Source organism: Acinonyx jubatus, chromosome C2, assembly GCF_027475565.1.
Source record: "Acinonyx jubatus isolate Ajub_Pintada_27869175 chromosome C2, VMU_Ajub_asm_v1.0, whole genome shotgun sequence".
NCBI classification, from domain to species: Eukaryota; Metazoa; Chordata; class Mammalia; order Carnivora; family Felidae; genus Acinonyx; species Acinonyx jubatus.
In genome coordinates, this window is record NC_069384.1 from 61,271,241 (window position 1) to 61,294,550 (window position 23,310).

Sequence of the window (23,310 nt, forward strand, 5' to 3'; positions counted from 1 at the left end):
CTCTCAAGTTTCTGGCTTAGACAATTTGTATCTCTTACCTTTAGCATCTCTTTGAACTTGTCCTCTGACCTCTCTGTTTCTGACCACCTGGGGTAAATGCTTTGATTCTTGGGACCCAGGATTGCCAGTCTTAGCAAGGACCTAAATCAGTCAGACTCTGACACTTCGTGAGGGATCTTAGGATAGACTCTAGCTGACATTCACAGTCAAGATTCCAAAGTTAATTATACAACTTACCCTGACTTTTTCTTGGATAAGTAAGCCTTATCAAATACAATGCCAGTCTTATTGTCTGCTCTTCTATAGCAGTTTGTTTGGCTCCCAAGTAAATCAACCTACACTTAACTTGATGAATTTCACCATACTAATATCTGCCCATTTCAACAATTTTATGATTACTCTGATCATTTTAATATGCTTCCCCCAACTATAATTTACTGTTTTCTTTTTGTTTTATTTTTATTGTGCAGCCTTGCTGTTACTTTCAATAGCTTAATCCTGAACACTGTAGATCTGTTTCTTTTTTTTTTTTCTGGTGTTATGGTATAATCATCACCCGTAACAAGAGTTTTGTAAAAAAAATAATAAGCATTGTAATTCACAAGGTATAGGTTCTATATAGCTACAGCAAATAAGGTATTTGCCATTATATAGCCAGACCCTAGGAAAACTGTCCCCAGGAGAAGAATGAAGACATCAATAAGGCATGCTAGAAAATCTTTCCCTAATAAGATATGGTCATGTCCTTTTGAAAAAAGGAACACCACAACTGGTATGTTGATGCAATGTAATGTAACACAATATGAGATATAAAATATTAAGACCAATTTTGATGAGAAAGAGCATTTAAAAAAAATCTCAATTGTTGTGTTTGAATGGATCAAGATGGGATTGAGGTTGTGTTCAAATTGCCAGTCTCCCTCCAAATTACCACTACATAAAGCTGATATATATAGATAACTAATAATTAAAATAAATAAAAATAATACCAATAATATCTGACACTGTACTAAGAACTTTACCTACATGTTCTCTTAATTCTCATAATAACTTTGGACAAATTCTATTTTTATATCTATTAAATTGTAAAACAGACTGGAATAATGGCAACAAATATATGAAATGGCAAGAGTTTGAGAGATGTAGACTCTATTTCTGTTCTCCTAGATCATGTGCAAAGTTTGTGGTTAAGCTACCTATCCCTTCATAACCCATGCTTCCAAAATGTCCTGGAGCATTCAAATCCAAGCTAGTCCTCCAAGAACACATCTAGGGTGGTTCATTTCTCTTCAGGAAGAGTACGCTGGGCATCTGATGACAAATCTAGGTAGGGTAAGACTGGGGTGCTGAGGTGGTGGTACAGCATTTGTCCAACACTACCAGAATGGCCAGCATATCTGATTGTAGAGATCTTCCCATGGTTTAAAGGTTGCCAGTGTCAGTTATTATGAGTCTTTCCAGTTATTATTGGAGGCCAGTGATCATGTGGTTACATTTTAGAGTCTTCATTTTCTAAATTACCCAATTGTTTTAAGGCTACTGAGAAAGAATTTGTATTTACTTGATTAGGCTATTATGGAATCACCTGCATGGGCAAAGAATTTGTTTCTTACCTAAATTTAAGACATCCACACACATAAATAACTGCTTGTATACCTGCTACACTGGGAACATGTATATACACCAATATACACTACTTTGTATATTTAAAACCAATGCACAAGTAAGGTATTGGAAATAAAATATAGGAAGATTTCTGTTTATTTTTTCTGCTCTTTGAAAGAGAAAACAGGAATAGTTTTAAAAGTAAAAAATATATATATGCTTAAAGAAAAAACATTAGTATAAAAAAAACTAACATCATGGTTTCACATAAAGATGCTTGCCTGGATTCCTAAATGAATTATTATATATGCTCTCTTCTCTGCCTGGGATATTTTTCACCCCCTTTTTTTCTTGGTCAGGTTGTATTAACCCTTAAGGTCTCAGCATAAGCTCCCCTGAGGGGAGCTTTGCTGGCTTTGCAGATTTTGCTATATGGCCCTGTTTTATAGTCTTATTGAATGCTATAATTTTTCTTTATATTGTAAAAATCTAATTAAGTGGTTATTCATGCAATTATTAGTTTAGTGCTCTGCTTTCTTGCTGAACTATAAACTCCATTTGTGCACGGACCATGTCTATCTCTCTCTTCATTTTGTCCTTTTACAATGTGAGCGTTTTATGAATATTTTTTGCCAAAAGTACAAATTGTGAGATGGATATCAAGATTAATCTAGATATTATTCTGTGTTGATGGGTAACATACTCTAAAACTGATATACAAGTAAGATATTGAAAAGAAAACAGAGAAAGATTTTTTATTTATTTTTCTGCTCTTTGTAAAGGGAAAATTGTTTAAATGCAAGAAACAAATGAATACAATCAAAATAATAGGTTGAATCATTATTTTCACTTAAATTATCACTATCTGGTCAAGAGCAAAGTCACTGGTTTGATTCTTCCACATCCATATACTACCAAGATTAACTCAAAGAATCTTTTCGAAGGTCCATACAAGAAAACCCCAGAGAAAGAATTTCCTCAAACTTGAACTGTAGATATGTTCTCTGTGTGAAATATGAAGTCATGCTAATTCTGGTGTGCTAACTAAAAAGAGCTGATGTTACTTGCAACATGTACTTCTGGAAATCAGCTTAAAGAAATAAGTTTAGTTAAACATTGCATAGTACTCTCAAACCCATGAGGGCAGGGTCTAAGCTACATATATTAATAATTGGTTAACCTATAATATTAGAAGACAGACAGAGCTAGAGCATTAATGGAGTTCAAGAGTATCACCAGGCAAGGATTCAAATTTGGGAATCTCTGACCAAGTGTAAAAACCAACATCCAATAAGAAATGGGATTCCAGACTCCCTGCAGGTCTCTTACCAGCTTCCAGTACAAATTTTCCCACCTACCCTATCAAAAAACAAAATATTTCTTAAGCAAGATTTTTATATTCTGTATTAATGTCAAATCTGGCTTTTGGCTTGGACAAGAGAATTTTTACAGCACCTGCTAATTTGTTCTCAGCCTGAAGGACCAAGTCCTCAGTGTGGCTGAGTTTGGCGGGTATAGAAAGCTATTGAGGATGCAAAAAAAACCTTTGTAGAAACAAAATGCATAGAAACTCCTTCTGTAACCCTGGGCAACCCTGATACCACATGAGGTACAGTTGAGAAAGGGACTTCCTCTGGAATGTGAGAAGAAAGATGTAGAAACAAAGTTAAATGAAGATGGGAACAGCATTACTCACAGAAGGGAGATCAAACACTCCATAGAAAATACATGTTACGGTGCAATTGCCCTCTGGGAGTTACAGAATTATGAAAGTCTAACTTAATTAAGGGAGAAAATAGGTCACATTTAACAACCACATACATGGCGTATCATTTTGACTATACAGAATAACTGGAGAGAATGGAAAAATTAAGAAGTCGGAAGCATAAGAAAGGCAACCATGGAATTCATCAACCACTTTCTCGTCCTTCTAAGTCAGGTATATGTTTTGATTCTGTATATATGAAAAGACTTACCATTCTTTAAACTTCCCTCTTTAAAAACACTTGCAGCATATTTGAAAAATAAATTTCAAATGTCAGAATAAAGAGAAACAAAATGGTGTGACCAAATTAAAAAAAAAAACTAAATTAAGAGGCAATAAATAGTCTTCATAAAAATATACCTTTCACCCTCTTTCTTTTCTCCCCCTTATGTCATCAAATGACAGGTAATCAGGTACATGTGAACCCTGCTTGGATTCTTCCCCCTTTCATAGCTTGATGCCCCTATGGGGTCGAGCTAATTACAGGTACATTTCCTCTGCAAGGCAGTCACACTCTATACTGTTGAAGGCACAATTAATAATTGAACAAAGCTACTAGATTTTTTTTTGCTCACACGGCCACGGGTTGCAGACAGTTTTACTGTCACACAGGGCAGAGCTTCTTCCTTGAGTGTCTCCAAGAAAGGTTTCATGTTATAGACTGAAAAGGATCACTGCCTGTTTCCAAATTTTGGAAAGTAGGGGAAAACCCACGTAAAACCAAAAAAATCCAACCCCCCCCACAAAAAAAACCTAGTTTCCTTTGTAGAACAGTAAAGGAAAATTTTCTCTCCTGTTAGCAGGAATATGATTATGGTCAGGTGGCTATTTAGGTCAGATGTAAAGAGATGAAAGAGTGGGCCTAGAAATTAATACTCTTTAGAAGGGAAATTGGAGTTTGCCCTTGAGTCTGTGAATGCAGCAGGGAGCTGGTTTTGCATGTGACATAAGAGAATTTGACCTACAGACAGGGCCTAGATAAAGGATTAGAGAAGAATAAGGTTCTTTCCCTTGAGATGTATTTAGGAACTTAATAGAGGATATCCCCAGAGCGTCATGGGGTCATAGATTGGTGCAGAAAATCCTTGTCCTATGCCCCAAGCAATAGTCTTGAACAACGGTCTGCAAACTTTTCTAAAGGGCCAGATAGAAAATATTTTAGGGTTTGTAAGCCCAGCCATCTTTGTTATAACTACTCAACTATCCTGTTTTTGAACAAAAGCAGCCATAGACAAGAAGAAAATGAATAAGTATGGGTGTATTTCAATAAAACTTTATGGATGCCCAAATATGAATATTAAATTTTTGCATGTCAGAAGACAGAATTCTTCTTTTTATATTTTTCAAACATTTAGTCATCTAAAACCTATTTTTAGCTCTAGGCAGTACAAAAGTGGGGCAGGCTGTATTTGGCCCACTGTAGTTTGGCAGACTGTAGTTTGCTGATCCCCTGGCCTTACTATTGGAAATCCCTATGAGTATACCTATTTTTCAAGCTGATTTTGAAATCTCTAGGGATCTCTGAGTGTATGTAAATGCTGTATTTACATGGGAAGATGTGGTGTTTTGTTGACTTTTAAACACCATGGATAACCAGGTTATTCAGGATTCAAATCAGATATTCACTATCATTAAAAAGGTTACTAGAGTTAGAGATGAAGATCTAAACTGCTAGGCCCAGCATGAAAAAATCTTGAAACTCTGATTCTATCTCATTATTTTTCTAAACTCAAAGGATAAAAAAGAATACATCTTTGGGTTCTGGTCATGAATAGCATTTCTCCCCCAAAGACAAAATAAAAATAAAAAATGAAAAAACCCAACTACTTCATAGTCAGTAGTACACAAAAAAGCAATAGTCTTTTTATTAATGTAATTCATTTCTTGATTATAAGTTGAATATAATCTATCTTCCTTCCCTTCTTCTTCCTACCACTTGTTCCACAAAAAAATAGGAGGGTATAAGTAACATATTTATATAGATATTTAAATTAATTAGAAAAGGTGAGACAATAAAACAAGAGGAAAGCAAGAGAATGGTCTGTACGTGAATTTGATGCCATAAAATCCCACACAGTTTGTTTAAAATCCTCTTCATTAACATGCAATTTATATATGATTTCCTATATTCTTTTACAAATGGGCAAAATAAATTTGGCTCTAAGTTTAGTAACAGTCAATTCCATGAACTCTTAATCATTTATAAAAATTTAGGGAGTTCATTCATAGAAAACCAACCATTGCTTAGAAAAAAGGCAATAGAAATACGTAAGAGGAATTTCCTCATAGGATATTTTCCAAAAGGAAAACTATGTAATAAAATGAACAATCTCTCAAAATAACATTATAGTAAATTCAATGATTTCAATTGATATCTTGTATAACATCTTTAAATATGGGCCAATAGTTTTTATACCAAATTGTCATTCAGTCAAAGCAATTCTATACCAGAAAGGACCAAATTGTCATTCAGTCAAAGCAATTCTATACCGGAAAGGAGTAGGTGGTGTGGGATTGGGGCATAAAATACTTCAAGCCAGGCCGAATGTGCTCTGGATGTTTAATTTAACCCAAGGGAAAGGTGTGTGATATCCAGAGGTTCACCCTTAAGACAATCTTCCATATGCATTTTTTCCATGTGAAGTATAAAATGGGTCTGAAAGGAAATGAGTTTGATCTTCCAAATAAATGCCTCATTTATTGCTCTTATATATTGTCAATAAATGACAAGTTGCATGCATTAACAATTAAGGTGGGTTTTGAGTGACGTTCCCTTAAGAAAATAGAAGCAAGCCTTTGATAAGAATAGCTGTCAAAAAAGGAGACCATTCCATAGGCTAGTCCAAATTCACTTGAAAAATTAGTTTGCGACCTAACATGACATGGAGGCCTGTATTCTCAACCACAAAACACAGTTTTCAAAGATGCTTTAGGCGAACACTATCCTGGCCTTTTAGAAATACCTCAGGATAGTTTCCATGTATGTCTTGCTTTGCACAATTTTTTAGAGTTTTTCATTCCAAAATGACTTTGTTGTGAACTCTAAATACTTATATGAGGAAATTTTAAGAGAATATCAGATATAAATCAATTAAAATTGAGGACTATCTATCAAAATAAATTACATTTTATAAGAATAACTGATCCATAGCCCCTCTTTCTGAGAAATTAAATAGCAGGCTTTATTCTACAAAGACTGTGTCATTTACAAAACCATGGCATTGCATATAAGAAAATGTAATCTGTAGAGCAGGAAAGTATGCATGCAGTGGACCCATGTAATTTGATATAATATTTAAGTGAAGTTCAAGAAGCAGCAGAGACCGAAAATTCAGTTATTCTGATGGTGATGGTGCTGGAACGGGAGGGAAGGATGCAGAAGACATTCCTGGAAAATAATTTTTCTGACTTTGACTGAATTTGCATTAATAGGTAGGGACCCATAATGAGCTCATGAAGCTTAGTCCATGCCTGATGCCCCTCACAGAACCAGATGCCAAGGAGACGACATCAGAAGTCACTAACAATTTTGTATTATTCCTGAAAGGTTTCTTCACAAGGTGCTACATATTAGGAAACCATAGTTAAGGTTTAGGAACCTTAGTTAAGGAAACCATAGTTAATAGCAAAACAAACAAACAAACATGCAAAGGACTAGTTAAATCTAATTCATACAAAACATTGCCCCAAGACACTCAAGCACAAAATTGGCCTACATTTTAGACATAATACTAAGTCATTTAATGCATTTAATTCTTCTGTATTTGTTGCCTTGAGGTGATGTTCTATTAAAAATGAAGTAAGAAATGGTTGTAGATTTTATAGAGATGAACACATTAGCAAAGACCAGGGAGGACCCTATATAAGTCCTATTGCAATTAGATACATGCTTGCCTTTCTGATCCAATGGAATCTCAGAAGCCCAAAGATATGTTAAATAATGTGTGGTATCTTGAGGGCTAGAGGGCTGCTTACCAGTTGGTGTAAGGTGTCTCCAGGTGATCACAGGTTCAGGACGGCCATTGGCCATGCAGACCAGGGTTACATTGCTGCCCTCATTCACAGTGACATCTGAAGAGATGTTGGAGATCTTTGGTGGAACTGCAAAGACAAAAGCGAATGGAATATGTAACCATGCCAGTAAAACCCCATGTTTGAAGCACTGGTCCATGCCACTGGAAATAACAAACTTGAGCTAGATGCTTTTATGACTTGAACCATTTGAATTTTTATGTTAAGAAGACAGGATACTTTATGACCTCTTTAGAGACTCAGCAGATGAAAAGCATGGGTCTTACTACTAGAAGAATCTCTCCACTATGACCAAATATTGTAGGAATTTCACAGAGGAGTATAGTGAAATGTATTATCTCTTTTTTCATTAGAATAGACTTTATTTAATTATTAGTGTGCACATTTTTACCATATTAATAATTTTTTCTTATCACTGAATGGTGCCTGCCTACATTTATTTCCTTATGTATATCAAATGAATATAGTGCATTCTTACCTCCAAATGTCAGGAAAAGGAGAAGTGTTATTTAGTATGAGTTGCATAGTTGTTATTAGGATGTGGCAACACCTGTTTACTTACAATCTAGCCACATGAGGAAACCATCATTTAATCACAATAGAAAGTGTCTAAATATCACCTTGGTATGTGAACAGGCTAGATAATGCACATTAGAGCCTAAAAACTGAATTAATAAGGCCTGTGTCACAGATGCTACACAAAATAATATTATTACCCCTAATACTTTCACCACCATTATTACTAACAATTTAATAATAGGTAACTTTAAGCATTTATTATATGTAAGGCTCTATGTAGAGTACTTTTCAAGTATTATATTGGTAACTCATTATAATAAAGAAATGATATCCTATGAGCATTTTATTTACAGGTGAGAAACTGAAATATAGATGGAGCCAGGTGAGAAGCAGAAAACAGATTTGAATCTAAGAAGACTCCAGGGCCCACACTCTTAAGCAATACTTGAATGAAACTTCAACTTCACAATCCAGGCTACCAGATGGCTGAAAATGACGGAAATTACTTTTTGGTGGTGTGAGAAATGAGTCCCCGAGGGCTAGCTGTACTGCCGTCTGACTTCCTTCATTAGTGTTCAGGGCGGCAACATTAGATCTCATATTGGTAGGCTTAAGTGGAAAGTGAATTACTCACAAATTTCATCAGAGGTTATGCACTGATTCCAAATAGCAGAGTTTATGGTTTGACTGTGATTTTTCTTTCTTTCTTTTTTTTTTTTTACTCTTAGTTGCTTATGCAGTCCCTGAGAAAGTATGTGTCAGAGGGAGGGAGGAGAACAAGACAGCATTAAGGAGTTCAATAATAAAAGAATCTTATTTTCTCTCTCTTCCTGCCCTGTGGTGACAAATAAAACAGTAACATTTTCTGCCTGTAGAGACTGCTGTCTGACAACCATGTGATTGCTGCAGATCTCTATTAGGAGACACTGATGGGACTTGGGCAACTGACCAGGTCACAGCGCCACAAGGAGGAAGTGGGAGGAGGACTCATGACCTTAGCATTTCTCCCACAATGGCATCTTACAGGGCTTCTGGGTAGAAACCAGTAGTTCTAAATCAAACCCAGTGGCAGAAATGGAACGTAGTTCATTCCCATTATTTAGCAGTATGTATTTATAGGATTTCTGTTTCTCTTTTATCTACTGGGGTTAATGGATCTTTCTCTCGTATTCACACATTGACTTGCAATATACCTTCCCAGACTTTTACAATGAGGACCTAAAAGGTTATACCCAGTTTTTAAGGAAGAAGATGAGGCACAGAGAGAAATAATGACTTGTCAAGGGCAATCCCATCAAGAAATATGGCTGGACTTAGAACTTGGGGCTCCTGAATGTCCAATTGTTCTGTTGTTTAATATTTATAGTTTTTAATTCCCAGCTGAATAAGCCAGTGTTCTGAACATTTTCAGAAAAAGTACAATGAACTATAAATCAATGATGGTGTTCAAGAATACAATTTAGACATCCTAGGAATCTTCCTCTACAATCTAAAATCTGCAACAGGAAGCTATGTAATAATTATATGAGCTCATATTACTCAATTTGTGGTTAATTCTGAATTGCAAGACAGGCCACAGAATAGAAAGAAGAAATACAAATGTGTTTTCATAAGAAAAATGTAGAGGGGGAGACTTTATATTCCTAATATAAAAACATGCAAATTTACAAAACAGAAAAGATCGCCAGTGTCAGGTTCCCAGAGAATTATTACCTATGATAAAATTTACTCATAATTTTCTCTCATTTTGTAAGAGGAATATATATCCAAGGACTTTGCTTTTTTATGGCACCCAGGATCCCCTGTTTCTTTTAACTAAGGGTAATATGTTCAGGTCCTAGATCTCAGAAACTGGAGACTCAGAAAGTGTTTGTGTTCAATAGTCAGAAATGTAATCACGTTGACATTGAATTTCACCTTCCTTGGGGTCACTACCAGTGGGTTCCACTCTATTGCTTATCTTCCACTTCTTTGTACATTGTACCAGCTTCTTCCCATAGCATTTATATCTGATGTAGTCATTTGTTCCAGAAATAAATACCTCCCTAAATTCTACGTTACCATCTTACTTTCAAACTCTCTGTCTCCAAAATCTTGAAAGAATTGTTCTACATTACATCTTCATCTCCCATTCACACTTCAACCTACGGTGCAATCTGGATTCTTTCCTTAACCTCCAAAAAAACTGCTCTCAGGAAGCTCACCAATTTGAACCATGGAGTTTCTAGGTCCTATGAACAATTTTGTTATTATCCTATTTTTCTCAGGAGTATTTGATTTTGTTGACCATAACTACCTTCTTCCATTCTTTTATTTTCTAAGATGCCAGATTCAACTGTTTTTCATCTTACCTCTCTGGCCAACCTTTCCAGTTTAGCTTTTGGACTTACTTTGTCCTGTTCCTTAAATATCTGTATTTCTAACGTTTGATCACTGTTCTCTTCCTTCATATAACTCACTGTGAATGATCTTATCTATTGTCTAAGTTCAGAAGCTAAGGCCATAGTATGTATGACTCCCAAATCAGTATCTGCAGCTCAGATTTTTCTCATGACTTTTACACTTACGTTCCAATGGACCAGTCTAAATTTTCATCAAATACATCACAGATACTCAAGATTCAACATACTCAGAACCAAAATTGTCATCTTCCTTCCTACGTGACACTTGTAGTCTTGTTCACTATCTCGGGGAATGGTGTCATTGTGCAAACAGTTGCCCAAGCAAAAACAGCGTTATCTTCCTTGACTGCTCTCTTTCCTTTACTACCCCCATATAAAAAGGATCCTGAGTTCTGTGACTTATGCCTTTTAAATCTCTCTCAGATTCACTATTATTCCCAATCCCTATTCCCAGAGCCATAAACTTTTTTTCTTTTTTTTTTTTGGTTAGATTCTGCAAGAGCATTATAATGAATTTCTTTGTCTCTAGCCTTCCTTTCCTCAGGCTCACTGTCATTCATTCATCACACTGAAATAAGTTTTTTTTTTCATAAATTGCAAATGTGAGTATAATATTCTCTGATTAATCTCATTGCCCTCAAGATAAATCCAAACTTCCTAACATGAATTCACAAGCCATGGTTGACCCCCGGTTAGCTCTCTAGACTTACGTATTACTCCCTTTTCATTGTATCATCCAGTCAGATCAAATAATTTTGGTTCCTAGAATATACTATGCTTATTTACCCCAAGGCATTTAACATTCTATTTTTTCTACATGGAATATTCTTCTTCCAGTCCTTCATGAGGTCAGCCCCTTTCTTCCTTCAGGTTTCAACTTGTCATCCTGTTTTCTCGCTTTTTCCAGGAAGACTATTCTGTCATTTACCACCCCATTCTTACCCCTACCCCACTCCTGACTTCTTATTGAGTGAAGCATCCCTCCTATGTTCTCCCATTGTGCCCTATATTTCTCTACCATGGCCCTGGATTGTCATTGCTGGATTACTTACCTGTACCTGTCACTAAACTGAAAGATGCAGATGAGAAGTCCTTGGTTTTCCTGACCAGTGAATTGTATAGACCATGGCACTTAGAACATGGTAGGTACTCACAGGGTGTTTGAAAAAAGAAATTAATGAAAATCCCTGCCTGCACCCAAACTTTTCTGAGCTCAAGTAAGTCATCTCATTGAATTTTTATCAGAAAGGAGCAACCTTTTATTTTGAGCCAGTAAAATACAGCTTTTATCAGTATTTCTTTAGCTACCCCTCTAATGACCTTGTTCACTATCAACTTTTTTGACTCTTAATTAAAAAACAAAATTAACCATGGGGCACAGAAACATCTGTGTATGTTAGGAATATAGGAAGTGAGATAAACTTGGTGTCCAGCTTCTTGAATTATAGATGTATTCAGGGTTTAACTTCTTTTTTTCTTTTCTACGAGGAATCATTCATATATATTTGTATGGATGTATATAAATTTTTTTTTCTAATGTTTATTTATTTTTGAGACAGAGACAGAGCATGAACGGGGGAGGGTCAGAGAGAGAGACACAGAATCTTAAAAAGGCTCCAGGCTCTGAGCTGTCAGCACAGAGCCCGATGCGGGTCTCGAACTCACAGACCTCGAGATCATGACCTGAGCCAAAGTCGGACGCTTAACCGACTGAGCCACCCAGGCGCCCCTGTGTGGATATATATAAATACATGTAACTTTTTTTAGTTTAATGGTTTAATAGTTCCTTTCTAGTTTCCCATAGCCATTCATGAAGTCTGCATTTACACCATTACTGATAATATAAGATTAAAGCAGCGCAAGGTTTTTATTCTATTACCTCCTAACATCTTTATAAAGATCGTGGGAAGTAAAATGTATTCTCTTTTTATCGCCATTTCATAGATGCAGACACCGGGGACAAAATGGGTAAGACTCACATAGCTAAGTAATTATAGAGTTAGGATCAAAACCTAAGGTTTATAGATTTCCTAAACTTAAGTCTTCTTCTAGATCATATTCACTTTGCAATAGTGGTTCCAAATAGTATTTTTTGCTCTATTTTAATTCTCAGTAAGGACAACTGTAGGAAATACTGTTTAACAAGATAATCTTATTTTCATTGGTAAACATAAGTTGTTTATTTACCAAAACCACTGTAATATTGATTTATGCTCATGGGCCTTCACATATTCTGCGTAGTTATTTTATTTTCTTCTGGAGTATTCCCTAACATTTTTTTTTTTTTTGAGAGAGAGCAAGCAGAGGAGGGGCAGAGGGAAAGAGAGAGAGGGAATCTTAAACAGGGTCCATGCACAAAGTGGGGCTGGATCCCACAACCATGAGATCATGACCTGAGCCAAGATCAAGAGTCGGACGTTCAACTGACTGACTCATGCATCACTCCCAACAATATTTATTCATAGGATATTAGTGTCTTTTATTATATTTTCCTAAATGTAATGTCATGAACCATTTATTTGATGTTTTCAACCTATTTGGTTTCAGGAATCTCTCTAATTTGTCTGGATTATTTTGTTTTCTTACTCATTAATGACAGCCTGTATACCTTAGGGAAATGATCTTTTGTTGTCATATTGTTTGCAGTTTCCACAATTCATTCTTAACTTCTTAATTTTATGAACATTTTTGTCTTGTAAAAGGTTTACATTTCTGTGGTGAGCTTTTTTTTTATGATTTCTACTAGTGTTTTTGCGCATAGACGTTTCTTTCTTAACATAAAATCAGTTAAATACTTCTGTCTATTTGTTATTTCTCTTTCAATGGTTTATTTCTTTTTTTATTGCACTCTTTAAATCATCTGGAGTTGATTTATGGTGTGAGCTTTAACTGGGTTTTTTAATCCTCCGTGGTTTTTTAGTCAATTTCCGCAATACCTCTGGTTAAATTATATAAAATGTATACATTGTTTTGGCTTTCAGAATTAGTCTACATGTGCTACCAAGCTGGCAAGAGCAATATTTCTGGGAAATATATAAATATAAACCTACTTATAATGCCAAGAAATTTTATGAAAGTGCATTAAAATATGTCATTAATCTTTTGGACACCACACTATTACTATGTGATGCTAGTTCCAAAATTAATTGTTTATTAGACAAACACCTCCTAAAATGTTGAGTAAAAAACATAATTTAGATACCCTGCTTTCAGGACACTAGTGAAATTCATTATTCAAAGGAATTCTCAAGGTTTCCACTGCACAAATTAAATAAATAAATAAATATGCCACACCTAATAGATGTAACTTTAAATCTGAATTATTAAATAGGTGATATTCTTTCACTGAAATCTATATAAATTCTGTGTTAAAGAAATGTACATTTTTTCCATGCATTGAAAATTAAGTGACAGTTTCTAAAATAATACTAACATCTAGGTACACTTGTACACACGGATTCCTTCAGCTGTGCAATGCAACAGTATTAAGTAGGATTATGACACAATCTGCCTCTGCCACTCATGATTTTATTGCCCTTCCTCATTCTTCTTGTAATTTCCTTACCCACTTTACCATATCTCCAGGGCTCCAGGGTCTGCCTTGGCTTTTGTGAACTAAGACATGCCTGTACATAATTTGTACAATTCTCTAGGTTCCAATGCATCCCTTCTCCTCTTTTGTGTAAGTCTCACATCTCTTATGTTTGGTCCAACGTGGAAATGCAGGCAAAGTCAGGGACATAGTGGAGTGGACATATATCATATGATCTGCCAAAATCCATGCCCTCTTCTGTCTGGAAAGACAACCCTGGTATTCCTTTGCAGAAAACACCTCCCACCAACTGCCATTGGTTTGTTGGGACTGTCAGTCAAGTGACCTATTCTCCTTTGGCCAAGGAGTGGGCATGTGACCAACGCTGGGCCACTTAGACTCTCCCTCCCTGGAACTTGGTTTTTATAAGGAATGACTCAAGAGAGGTTGAAACCGATTCAACTTGTGGTAGACTGTGTTAATGTCCCCAGTTCTCAATCTTTCCTGTATCCAAATCTTTTGCCATGCCTATCCCCTCCTTCAGTGGGTAGCAGACACTTTTCCATCCCTGGACCATGCTGCTTGTTTTGGCCAAGGATACAAGCATAGGGAATACAAGCAGAGTCTTGAGAAGTGTTGGCACGATTGGACTCACTTGGTCTTGTGCCTCAGCCATTTTCATGAGAAGAATGTACCCATCTGAGTCTGGTGGCCCTAGGAGAAGGAGGATGAGAGATGGCAAATGGGATTGCCAAATAAAATACAGGGCATCCTGTTAAATACGAATTTTATATAAACAGCAGATACTTTTTTAGTATAATTGCTCCAAACATTGCATGGGACATACTTATACTAACAATTATTTGTTATGTAAACTACAAATGTAACTGGGCATCCTATATTTTTATTTTGTGAACCTGACAACTCAAGGTACATTGTCACATGTAGTGAAACCCAGTCTGGATCTGCTGACTTGCACACTTGTGAGAAATAAAAAATAACTATTGTTTTATGTCCCTGAATTTTTGACTGGTTTGTTCAGCAGCAATAGTTACCTAATACATATCATGAAAGGGCAGCCACCTGAAAGGACTATTATTTTTCACTACTGTCTGCAACTTGCATCCCTGGAGATGCAGGGCTTCTGTGCCTTCCAAGGTGATATTTTCTGCTTTTCTTTTGAGCCTGGGAACTATTCCATATTCTTCCAAAGAATCACCACTTTTTATATCAAATTAGCCAGTCAATTTTTGTTGCTTACGCCAAAGAATCCTAATTGTTACAAATTGGGAAGTAGTCATAATAAGGGGAAATTTTGAAGAGGGACATTTTCATAGAGGTAAATTGTCATTTATGCTTGGGTACTCCTTTGGGTTTCCACAAAACGAACTGAGTTGCATGTATAGCATTGGCTCTTATCTGTCATTACACATTGCTTTAAAAATAATTGTAGGTTTGAAAGAACATCTAATTCTAGCTGTGAGTGTTTCAATACCTTTGTCTTTAGTCCCTAACTGACCAGCCAGAAGAAGGACAATAAATCAATTCCAGAGGAAGGGATAAAAGTGGTCAGTCGGTTCATTTATCTAACCTCAAATAATTAGCATTTATAACTTGTATTCAATTCAAAATGTTATCCCTAATGGTGCAAATTATTAAGTTTGTCTCATCAGTTATTGCTTATTTGAAGTTTGGGAAAGGTGCATGTATTACTGTGTGTATGGTGGTAAAGGGGTGTTAAAAACATAACACTATCAACTTTTCAATTTCTAACCTTCTTTGGTGTGGCTAGAGAAGCTTACACCCTATTTTTTGCACATGTAACACACTGGAAACCTATAGTGTATCTATATAAGAATTGCGTTCAGAAATCTACAGGATGTTTTTTAAGCAGCACTTGGTTTTAATCGCATGATCCAAAAATTCAACAATAAGAATAAAAATATACGATATAACATATTAATAACATCTTGTGAAACATCAAACATTCATCTAGTCTGGCATTTTGCTTCTGAAAATGCCAGTGAAGCATGTTGTGCTTCATGGTGTGGTAGGTTCCAGAATGGATGATAGGATTGGAAAATGTAGCACAGTTTGAGAGCCAGGGATTTTGATCCTGCTCTGACACTGGCTCATAAGGCAACCACATATTCTCTGATATTTGCTTTTGAATTTTCCTCATGAGGTACACTGTATGTGCTTAACGAGTTTTGAATGAATAAACACACAAATTAATGACAAGTTATTTAAATCTCCCTGAGACTCAGTTTCCTCATCTGGTAATTGAAAGTAATGTGCAAAGTTGATAATAGTTAATATTACAGGATTGTTGTTAGGGACAAATAAAATAATTCATGTAAACTTGTTTTTTAAACTGTAAGGGACTGTAGAGGTGTAGCTATCCATTATACAGCTAATAAAGCAGTGTTGGCTTAACTCTTCCTAAGATAACATGATAACACAGTTCATGCATTTCTATGGCTAATGGCATTCTACTTATATTTTTGCAGACACCATTATTGCAAGAAGGTGTAGGTAATTACTCTAATTCATAATTAATCATTAATATTGGCTTTAACAGAAAGTCACTCCAAAGATAAGTATCCAGTTCTTATCTACTAATGGGCAGAGCTATGCCAATATGTTCAGCCCTTTAGTCAATGTCTAGACATTTTATACCTGTAATAAAAAGCAACACAAAGATGTGAAAGTGTACAGTCATAAGCAAAAAAAAGTTTTAGAAGCTTAACTCTTGGGCTCCTAAGGAAAAGCTCTCGAAATCAAATGTTATCACTGTTACATAACAGTAAAAGAGAGGTCTTCTTTTATTTGTTGTTCTTATGGACAACAGATGTTGCCAGGTGTTTTGTGTCTGTAATTTGAGTCTCTAAAGCCTTAACTCTGGCCAAATAAAACAATCAGCAATGATAGTTTCTTTTCCACTAGTATTAGTTCTCACTGTTACTAGAATCCATTTATAAAGCAAGAAACATTAAGCCGCAGAAGTAGGTATTTGAAAAGGAGCGCTCTACAGGAACATGATTCCTTTTAAACACAAATTTCATGGGTGAGTAGGGGAAATGTGGAAACTATAACTTCTTTGAGTATCAGATGAATATTAAAGTAGAAGAAACTCATTACACATATCAGTTACTCAAATTTCTTTGCCAGGAGTGATTACAAATGCTGCACTTATGCTTGCATTAGAAGATGAACAAAGTAACTTAAGGAAAGGGGGATAATATGCTAACAATTTAGAGGAAAAGATAAAATGTATATATAAAACAAAGCCAAGTACCATATGAGTGGTAATGTGGTAAAGTCAGAGAAATAGGAGCAAGGAAGCTTGTGAAAATGACATATTGAAACAATGTGCAGTCAAGAAAAAGCCATCCTCCTATAATCAGGCAGGAGCAATTCTTGAATTATACATGTAACTAAAAGTTAGAGCCTGAAGTCTCACTTAACATACTCCTCTGAGATGCGGCTGCCATCTTACTGTGTTGGCCAAAGAAATAAGCTGGATACGACCTCCTCTTTGGCCTTTGAACCCTAAATTATCACATTCTCAAGGGGCCGTATGAGTTGCTGTCACTGTCTCAGGTAGTCAGACTTACACCAAAATAGTCCCTATGACACATCCAGACAGTAGCCAACATCACAAGGAAGTGTTAATTTGGGTCAGACTGCTCTAAATAACTCAAACACAGTAGCCATTGTACAAAGAAATACCATGAGCTCACTTATACACCACCTAGTGGTGGATGTGTACCTAAGGTGATACATGTGTGGCATGGGTATCTACATCTGATTGAGGCTCCCAGTAGACCTAAATAGAAAGTACGTTACATTGGAATTTTTCTATATTTATTAAAAGTTCAGAATTACCCTGGAATCTAAGTGTGTGGGCTGGTTTCGAAAGGGGACAAAATATTCAGGCACCAGCATTTGCATTCATGACCAGCTAAGGGCATCCATTATTGCTGCTTCAGCAATATGTATACTCTGTGGGATGTCAAATGGCTGTTCTCGTGTACAGGTCATTGCCTTGCTAAATAAGAGCAAATGGAACTATCCTGATTCTGTTCACTGAGGCTGCAGTTACTCAACAAGTCAGCAGCTCCTCCAAAATTTCATATTCCCAGACCCTGATTCCAGCTGTTTGGATATTTATTTTTGCTAATCTGGGAAAACATCCAGACGCTGATTTAATCAGTCGATGGGAGGAATGAATCTGCTTTCTTCCCTTTACCTCACAAAAGAGCTTTATCATTTCTGGTACTTACAGAATAGTCTTTAGATACTGTCCAACCACAGCAGATGGTTTTGTTATCTGGCAGAAATGGGGGTATCGAGCAGAGGGAAGTTCAAAAATATCAGGCTACCTAGGGTGGGTAGCAAATAGCAACTGGGTGAATTCCAAGGGCTCAGAAATGGCACCCACAGACTCTAGCAGAGAAAAAAGAAGTGCATCTTTTCTCTCTTTGCACTCAGAACTCAGGTGGTATTCCTGGCATCTACTAAAGAACCCTCTCTGTATTCCATGAAAAGTCTGTAAAGATTTAGCCCTAAACCATGACATATCCTAAAAGCTACAAAATACATCAGTGCAGCCAATATATATATATTTTTTCTGTGTTCCATTAGTGTTCTTTAAAAAATGTGGGAAAAAAATTGCCTGTACCTTATGGATGAATTCTTTAGTCAATAAGACAATATTAGAGATAAGTCCATATATTAAAAGAGGACAGGGGGCACGTGGGTGGCTCAGTATTAAGTGTCTGACTTCAGCTCAGTTCATGATCTCACGGTTCATGGGTTACTGCCCCGTGTTGGTCTCTGTTCTGACAGCTCGGAGCCTGGAGTCTGCTTCAGATTCTGTGTCTCCCTGTCTCTCTGCCCCTCCCCTGCTCACATTCCATCTCTCTCTCTCAAAATAAATAAGCATAAAAAGAAAGATCACAGGATTTTAAATTTTTTTTTTTTTTTTTTTTTTTTTTTTTTAGTAATCTCTATGCCCAATGTGGGGCTTGAACTCATGACCCTGAGATCAAGAGTTACATGCTCTTACAACTGAGCCAGCCAGGTGCCCCAAAAGAGGAATTTTAAATGAGAGAGAAATAAACTATAAGTTAAAAGAACACAGAAGTATAAAGAGTTCAGAGACCAATCTTATGTCTATTATGTTTAGGAATAATACAAATTAACATTTATTGAAAGACTATAACATATAAAGACACTGTGCTAGGCATGATCAGAGGTGAGGAGAGGATAAAACAATGACAATTATGACCTAGATCAGCCAGTTTTTATTATTTCAACAAAAGTGCCAGTAAAAGGTTACTGAAAAAATAATAATCTTAACACTAACATTTTTTAAATGGTTTACTGTTCATCTCATTTCTTCATTCCATTTTGAGAATTAGAAATGTGTAGAAATAAATATGGTGCTTGTAAGAATCCCTTAAACTTAAAGATTCCATGCCCATATTACTAGCCTAAATTCTATTTTTTTTAGTTGCTTAAGGCATATAGTGTTCTTTGTGTGTAGGGAAGGAGGTAGATTCTAATAGAAACCAACTAGGGTGAACTAAAGCATGCCTTGAATACAATGGAAATAATAAAAGTTGTTTCCTGCCACTGCTCAAGGGCCCAGAAGATAGAATATTTAGAGAAAGAATAGGATTGACAGGAGGTTTTCAGAATTTCTTTCTTTGAATTGCCCTTGTTCAAAGCTTACCATGAACAATTATGAACTGAATATGGAGTATTCACATTATTTCCTTCTAAACAAACAGAGTTACCATTGTGAATTAATTAATACATTCATGCCAATTATAATTTTTCAAAAATTATATAGAATGGTAGGAAATACAGTAATTATCAAAAATGTTAAATATAACTAGGAGAAACAGAATACTTCCTGCCATTCTAAGTAGGCTTAAAAATTCCAGAGAGGTAAATAGGTATGCAGCATTTGGGGGAGGAAGGAAATACAAAGCCTGGAGTTGATGAATATGAGTTAGGTCTCCATTTTATCTTTCCTTGACCTCTGTTTGAGGGACAAAGGAACATTAAATAATGAAAAAAGACATAAGCAAGCAGAAAAGTGAAGAGAAATAATAAAAATAATAAAGAATTAATAATAATAATATGAAGTAGTATAACATTATACAATTTATGAAACTCTGATATATGTCTTGCCTTATTTGATCTACACCTATCCCAATGTGATGGCTTGGACAAGTTTTATTACTACCACCCCCCCACCCATATATTGGTTGAATAACTGAGACTCAGTAAGGTTCATTCTTTTGGCCAAGGTCACAAAGCTAGAAAGTACCAAGTTCATAACGAGTTCATCTGATCAAGAAGATGTAGGAAGATCTTGGTATTTCAAGACTAGATTAACTACTGCTGAGATACGAGATGCTAGTATATTGATTGAATTAAACAGCTGCAAAGATGACCAGGGCACAACTACAAATAGGAAAGTCTGGATAGGTGGGTACTTGTGTTCAGTACAGTGATGGAAATGTCACTGATTATGTTGAGATCCCGGAAGTCTGGTTTACCAAAGTTTGTTGTCTCTGCATTACTCAGTTCAGTTTTTTAGCTCAATTATTACATGGTTAAAAATTTGGCTTTTTGGGGGTGCCTGGGTAGCTCAGTTGGTTTAGCGTCTGACTCTTGATTTCTGCTCAGGTCATGGTCCCAGGGTCGTGGGATTGAGCTCTGCTGGCCATGGAGCCTGCTTAAGATTTTCTTGCCCTCTTCCTCTGCCCCTCTTTCCCCTGCTTATTCTCTTTCTCTCTCTAAAACTAATAATTAATAAAATAATAATAATAATAATAATAAAGAATTTGGCTTTCTGGTTTTGAGGTATTTTTAAAAATAATGCATCTAAAGGATACAAAAATGCTGACTTGAAGGGGCACATGAACCCCAATGTTTATAGCAGTGCTATCAACAATAGCCAAATTACTCTGCTCCTCCCTGTTTGATAGACAGCCGTATCTTCTGGTGCGGTGCCAACCGTGTCCTCAAGACACGGTGGTGAAGGCTTGAGTCAATGGATTTGGCTGTATTGGGAGCCTAGTCACCAAGACTGCTTTTAATTCTGGCAAAGTGGACATTGTTGCCATCAATGACCCCATCATTGATCTCAACTACATGGTTTCCATGTTCCAGTGTGATTTCACCCCCAGCAAATTCCATGGCACAATCAAGGCTGAGAACAGGAAACTTCTCATCAATGGAAAGCCCTTCACTATCTTCTAGGAGCGAGATCCTGCCAATATCAAATGGAGTGATGCTGGTGCTGAGTATGTTGTGGAGTCCACTGGGGTCATCACCACCATGGGCAAGGCTGGAGCTCACTTGAAGGGTGCAGCCAAGAGGGTCATCATCTCTGCCCCTTCTGCTGATGCCCCCATGTTTCTAATGTGTGTGAACCAGGAGAAGTGTGACAACTCCCTCAGGATTTCCAGCAATGCCTCCTGCACCACCAACTGCCTGGCCCCTCTGGCCATGGTCATCCATGACAACTTTGGCATCGTGGAGGGATTCATGACCACAGTCCATGACATCATCACCACCCAGAAGACTGTGAATGGCCCCTTTGGGAAGCTGTGGCATGAGGACTGAGAGGCTGCCCAGAACATCATCCCTGTTTCTACTGGCGCTTCCAAGGCTGTGGGCAAGGTCATCCTTGTGCTGAATGGGAAGCTCACGGACATGGCCTTCTGTGTCCCCACCCCCAACATATCTGTCATGGAACTGACCTGCTGCCTGGAGAAAGCTGCCAAATATGATGACATCAAGAAGGTAGTGAAGCAGGCATCATAGGGTCCCCTCAAGGGCATCTTGGGCTATGTGACACCCCCACTCTTCCACCTTCAACATGGGCTAGCATTGCTCTCAATGACCACTTCATCAAGCTCATTTCCTGGTATGACAATGAATTTGGCTACAGCAACCAGGTGGTGGACTTTATGGTCCACATGGCTTCCAAGGAGTAAGAGCCCCCTGGTCCACCAGCCCCAGCAAGAGCAAGAGGAAGAGAGAGGCCTTTATCTGCTGGGGACTCCTTGCCCCAACTCATTCCCCAATACACTCTCCTGACCTCCAGTTTCCATCCCAGAGACCCTTGAACAAGGGAAGGGCCTTGAGGAGCCCTACCTTACCATGTGCCATCAATAAAGTATACTGTATCCAGCCAAAAAAAAAAAAAATAGCCAAATTATGGAATGAGCCCAAATGTACATCGGCTGATGAGTGGACAAAGAAGATGTGATATACATATGTGTGTGTGTGTATGCATATACATATATGCATATATAATACACTAGAAAATATTATACTAAGTAAGTCAGTCAGATAAAGACAGATATATGATTACACTCATACGTGGAATTTAAGAAATAAAACAGATGAACATGGGGAAGGGAAGGAAAAATAAGATAAAAAACAGAAGGAGACAAACAGTAAGAGACCCTTAAATATAGAGAACAAATTCAGGGTTGCTGGAGGGGAGATGGGGGTGGGCTAAATGGGAGAGGGTCATTAGGAAGGGCACTTGTTGGGATTGAGCACTGGGTATTATAAGTAAATGTTGAATCACTGGGCTCTACTCCTGAAACCAATACTATACTGTATGTTAACTAACTTGAATTTAAATACATAATTAAAAAAAAATTAATGTTTATTTATTTTTGAGAGAGAGAGGGAGACACAGAGTGTGAGCAGGGGAAGAACAGAAAGACAGGGAGACACAGAATCTGAAGCAGGCTCCAGGCTCTGAGCTGTCAGCACAGAGTGTGATGCAGGGCTCGATCCCACGAACTGCGAGATCATGACCTGAGCCGAAGTCGGACGCCCAACCGACCAAGCCACCCAGGTGCCCCATGTATATATTTGTTTTTAAAAAAGAGAGAAAACCAATATACATTTAAAAGCAAGTTGACTTTGTCACAACTAGCATAAACTTCAAGCCAGCGAGTCCATTTTATTTTCTTGTTCATGGTAGCATATTTCAATGGATGTGGATAATATTCTACACAATTTCATTATATATAATATATATATAATATATATCCATTATATATATGTATATGCACATATATATCCATTATATATATATATAATTATATATGTGCATATACATATATATCCATTATATATATGTGTGTGTGTATATATATATATATATATATACACATACACATATATATATATATATAAAATAGATATATTTGCCATTAATGCAGTTATGGGATATTTTGACCATGTTGACGATCCATTAAAAGTGCTATAAGGATATAATGAAAAAAATGCTGGTAATATTTATATCTGTAATTACAAAAGCATGAACACTTTTACAGTGGAAAGTAGAGACATCTTCACAGGCCTCATTTACCGCCTGTATTGCAGATAAATTTGACCAATCTCCCTCA

General features: G+C 36.7%; 1 protein-coding gene and 1 pseudogene across 2 annotated transcripts in view; one reads left to right on the forward strand and one right to left on the reverse strand.

Moving 5' to 3' along the window:
• The window catches only part of LSAMP (limbic system associated membrane protein), a 641,967-nt gene that overhangs the window by 225,450 nt on the left and 393,207 nt on the right, over positions 1–23,310 (reverse strand). For both annotated transcript variants that reach the window (XM_027060896.2, XM_027060893.2), the window contains exon 3: positions 7,346–7,471. In XM_027060896.2, the coding sequence (XP_026916697.1) occupies positions 7,346–7,471 (126 nt within the window). The remainder of the gene's footprint in view (positions 1–7,345; positions 7,472–23,310) is intronic.
• Positions 20,903–22,138, forward strand: LOC106987979 (glyceraldehyde-3-phosphate dehydrogenase-like; annotated as a pseudogene).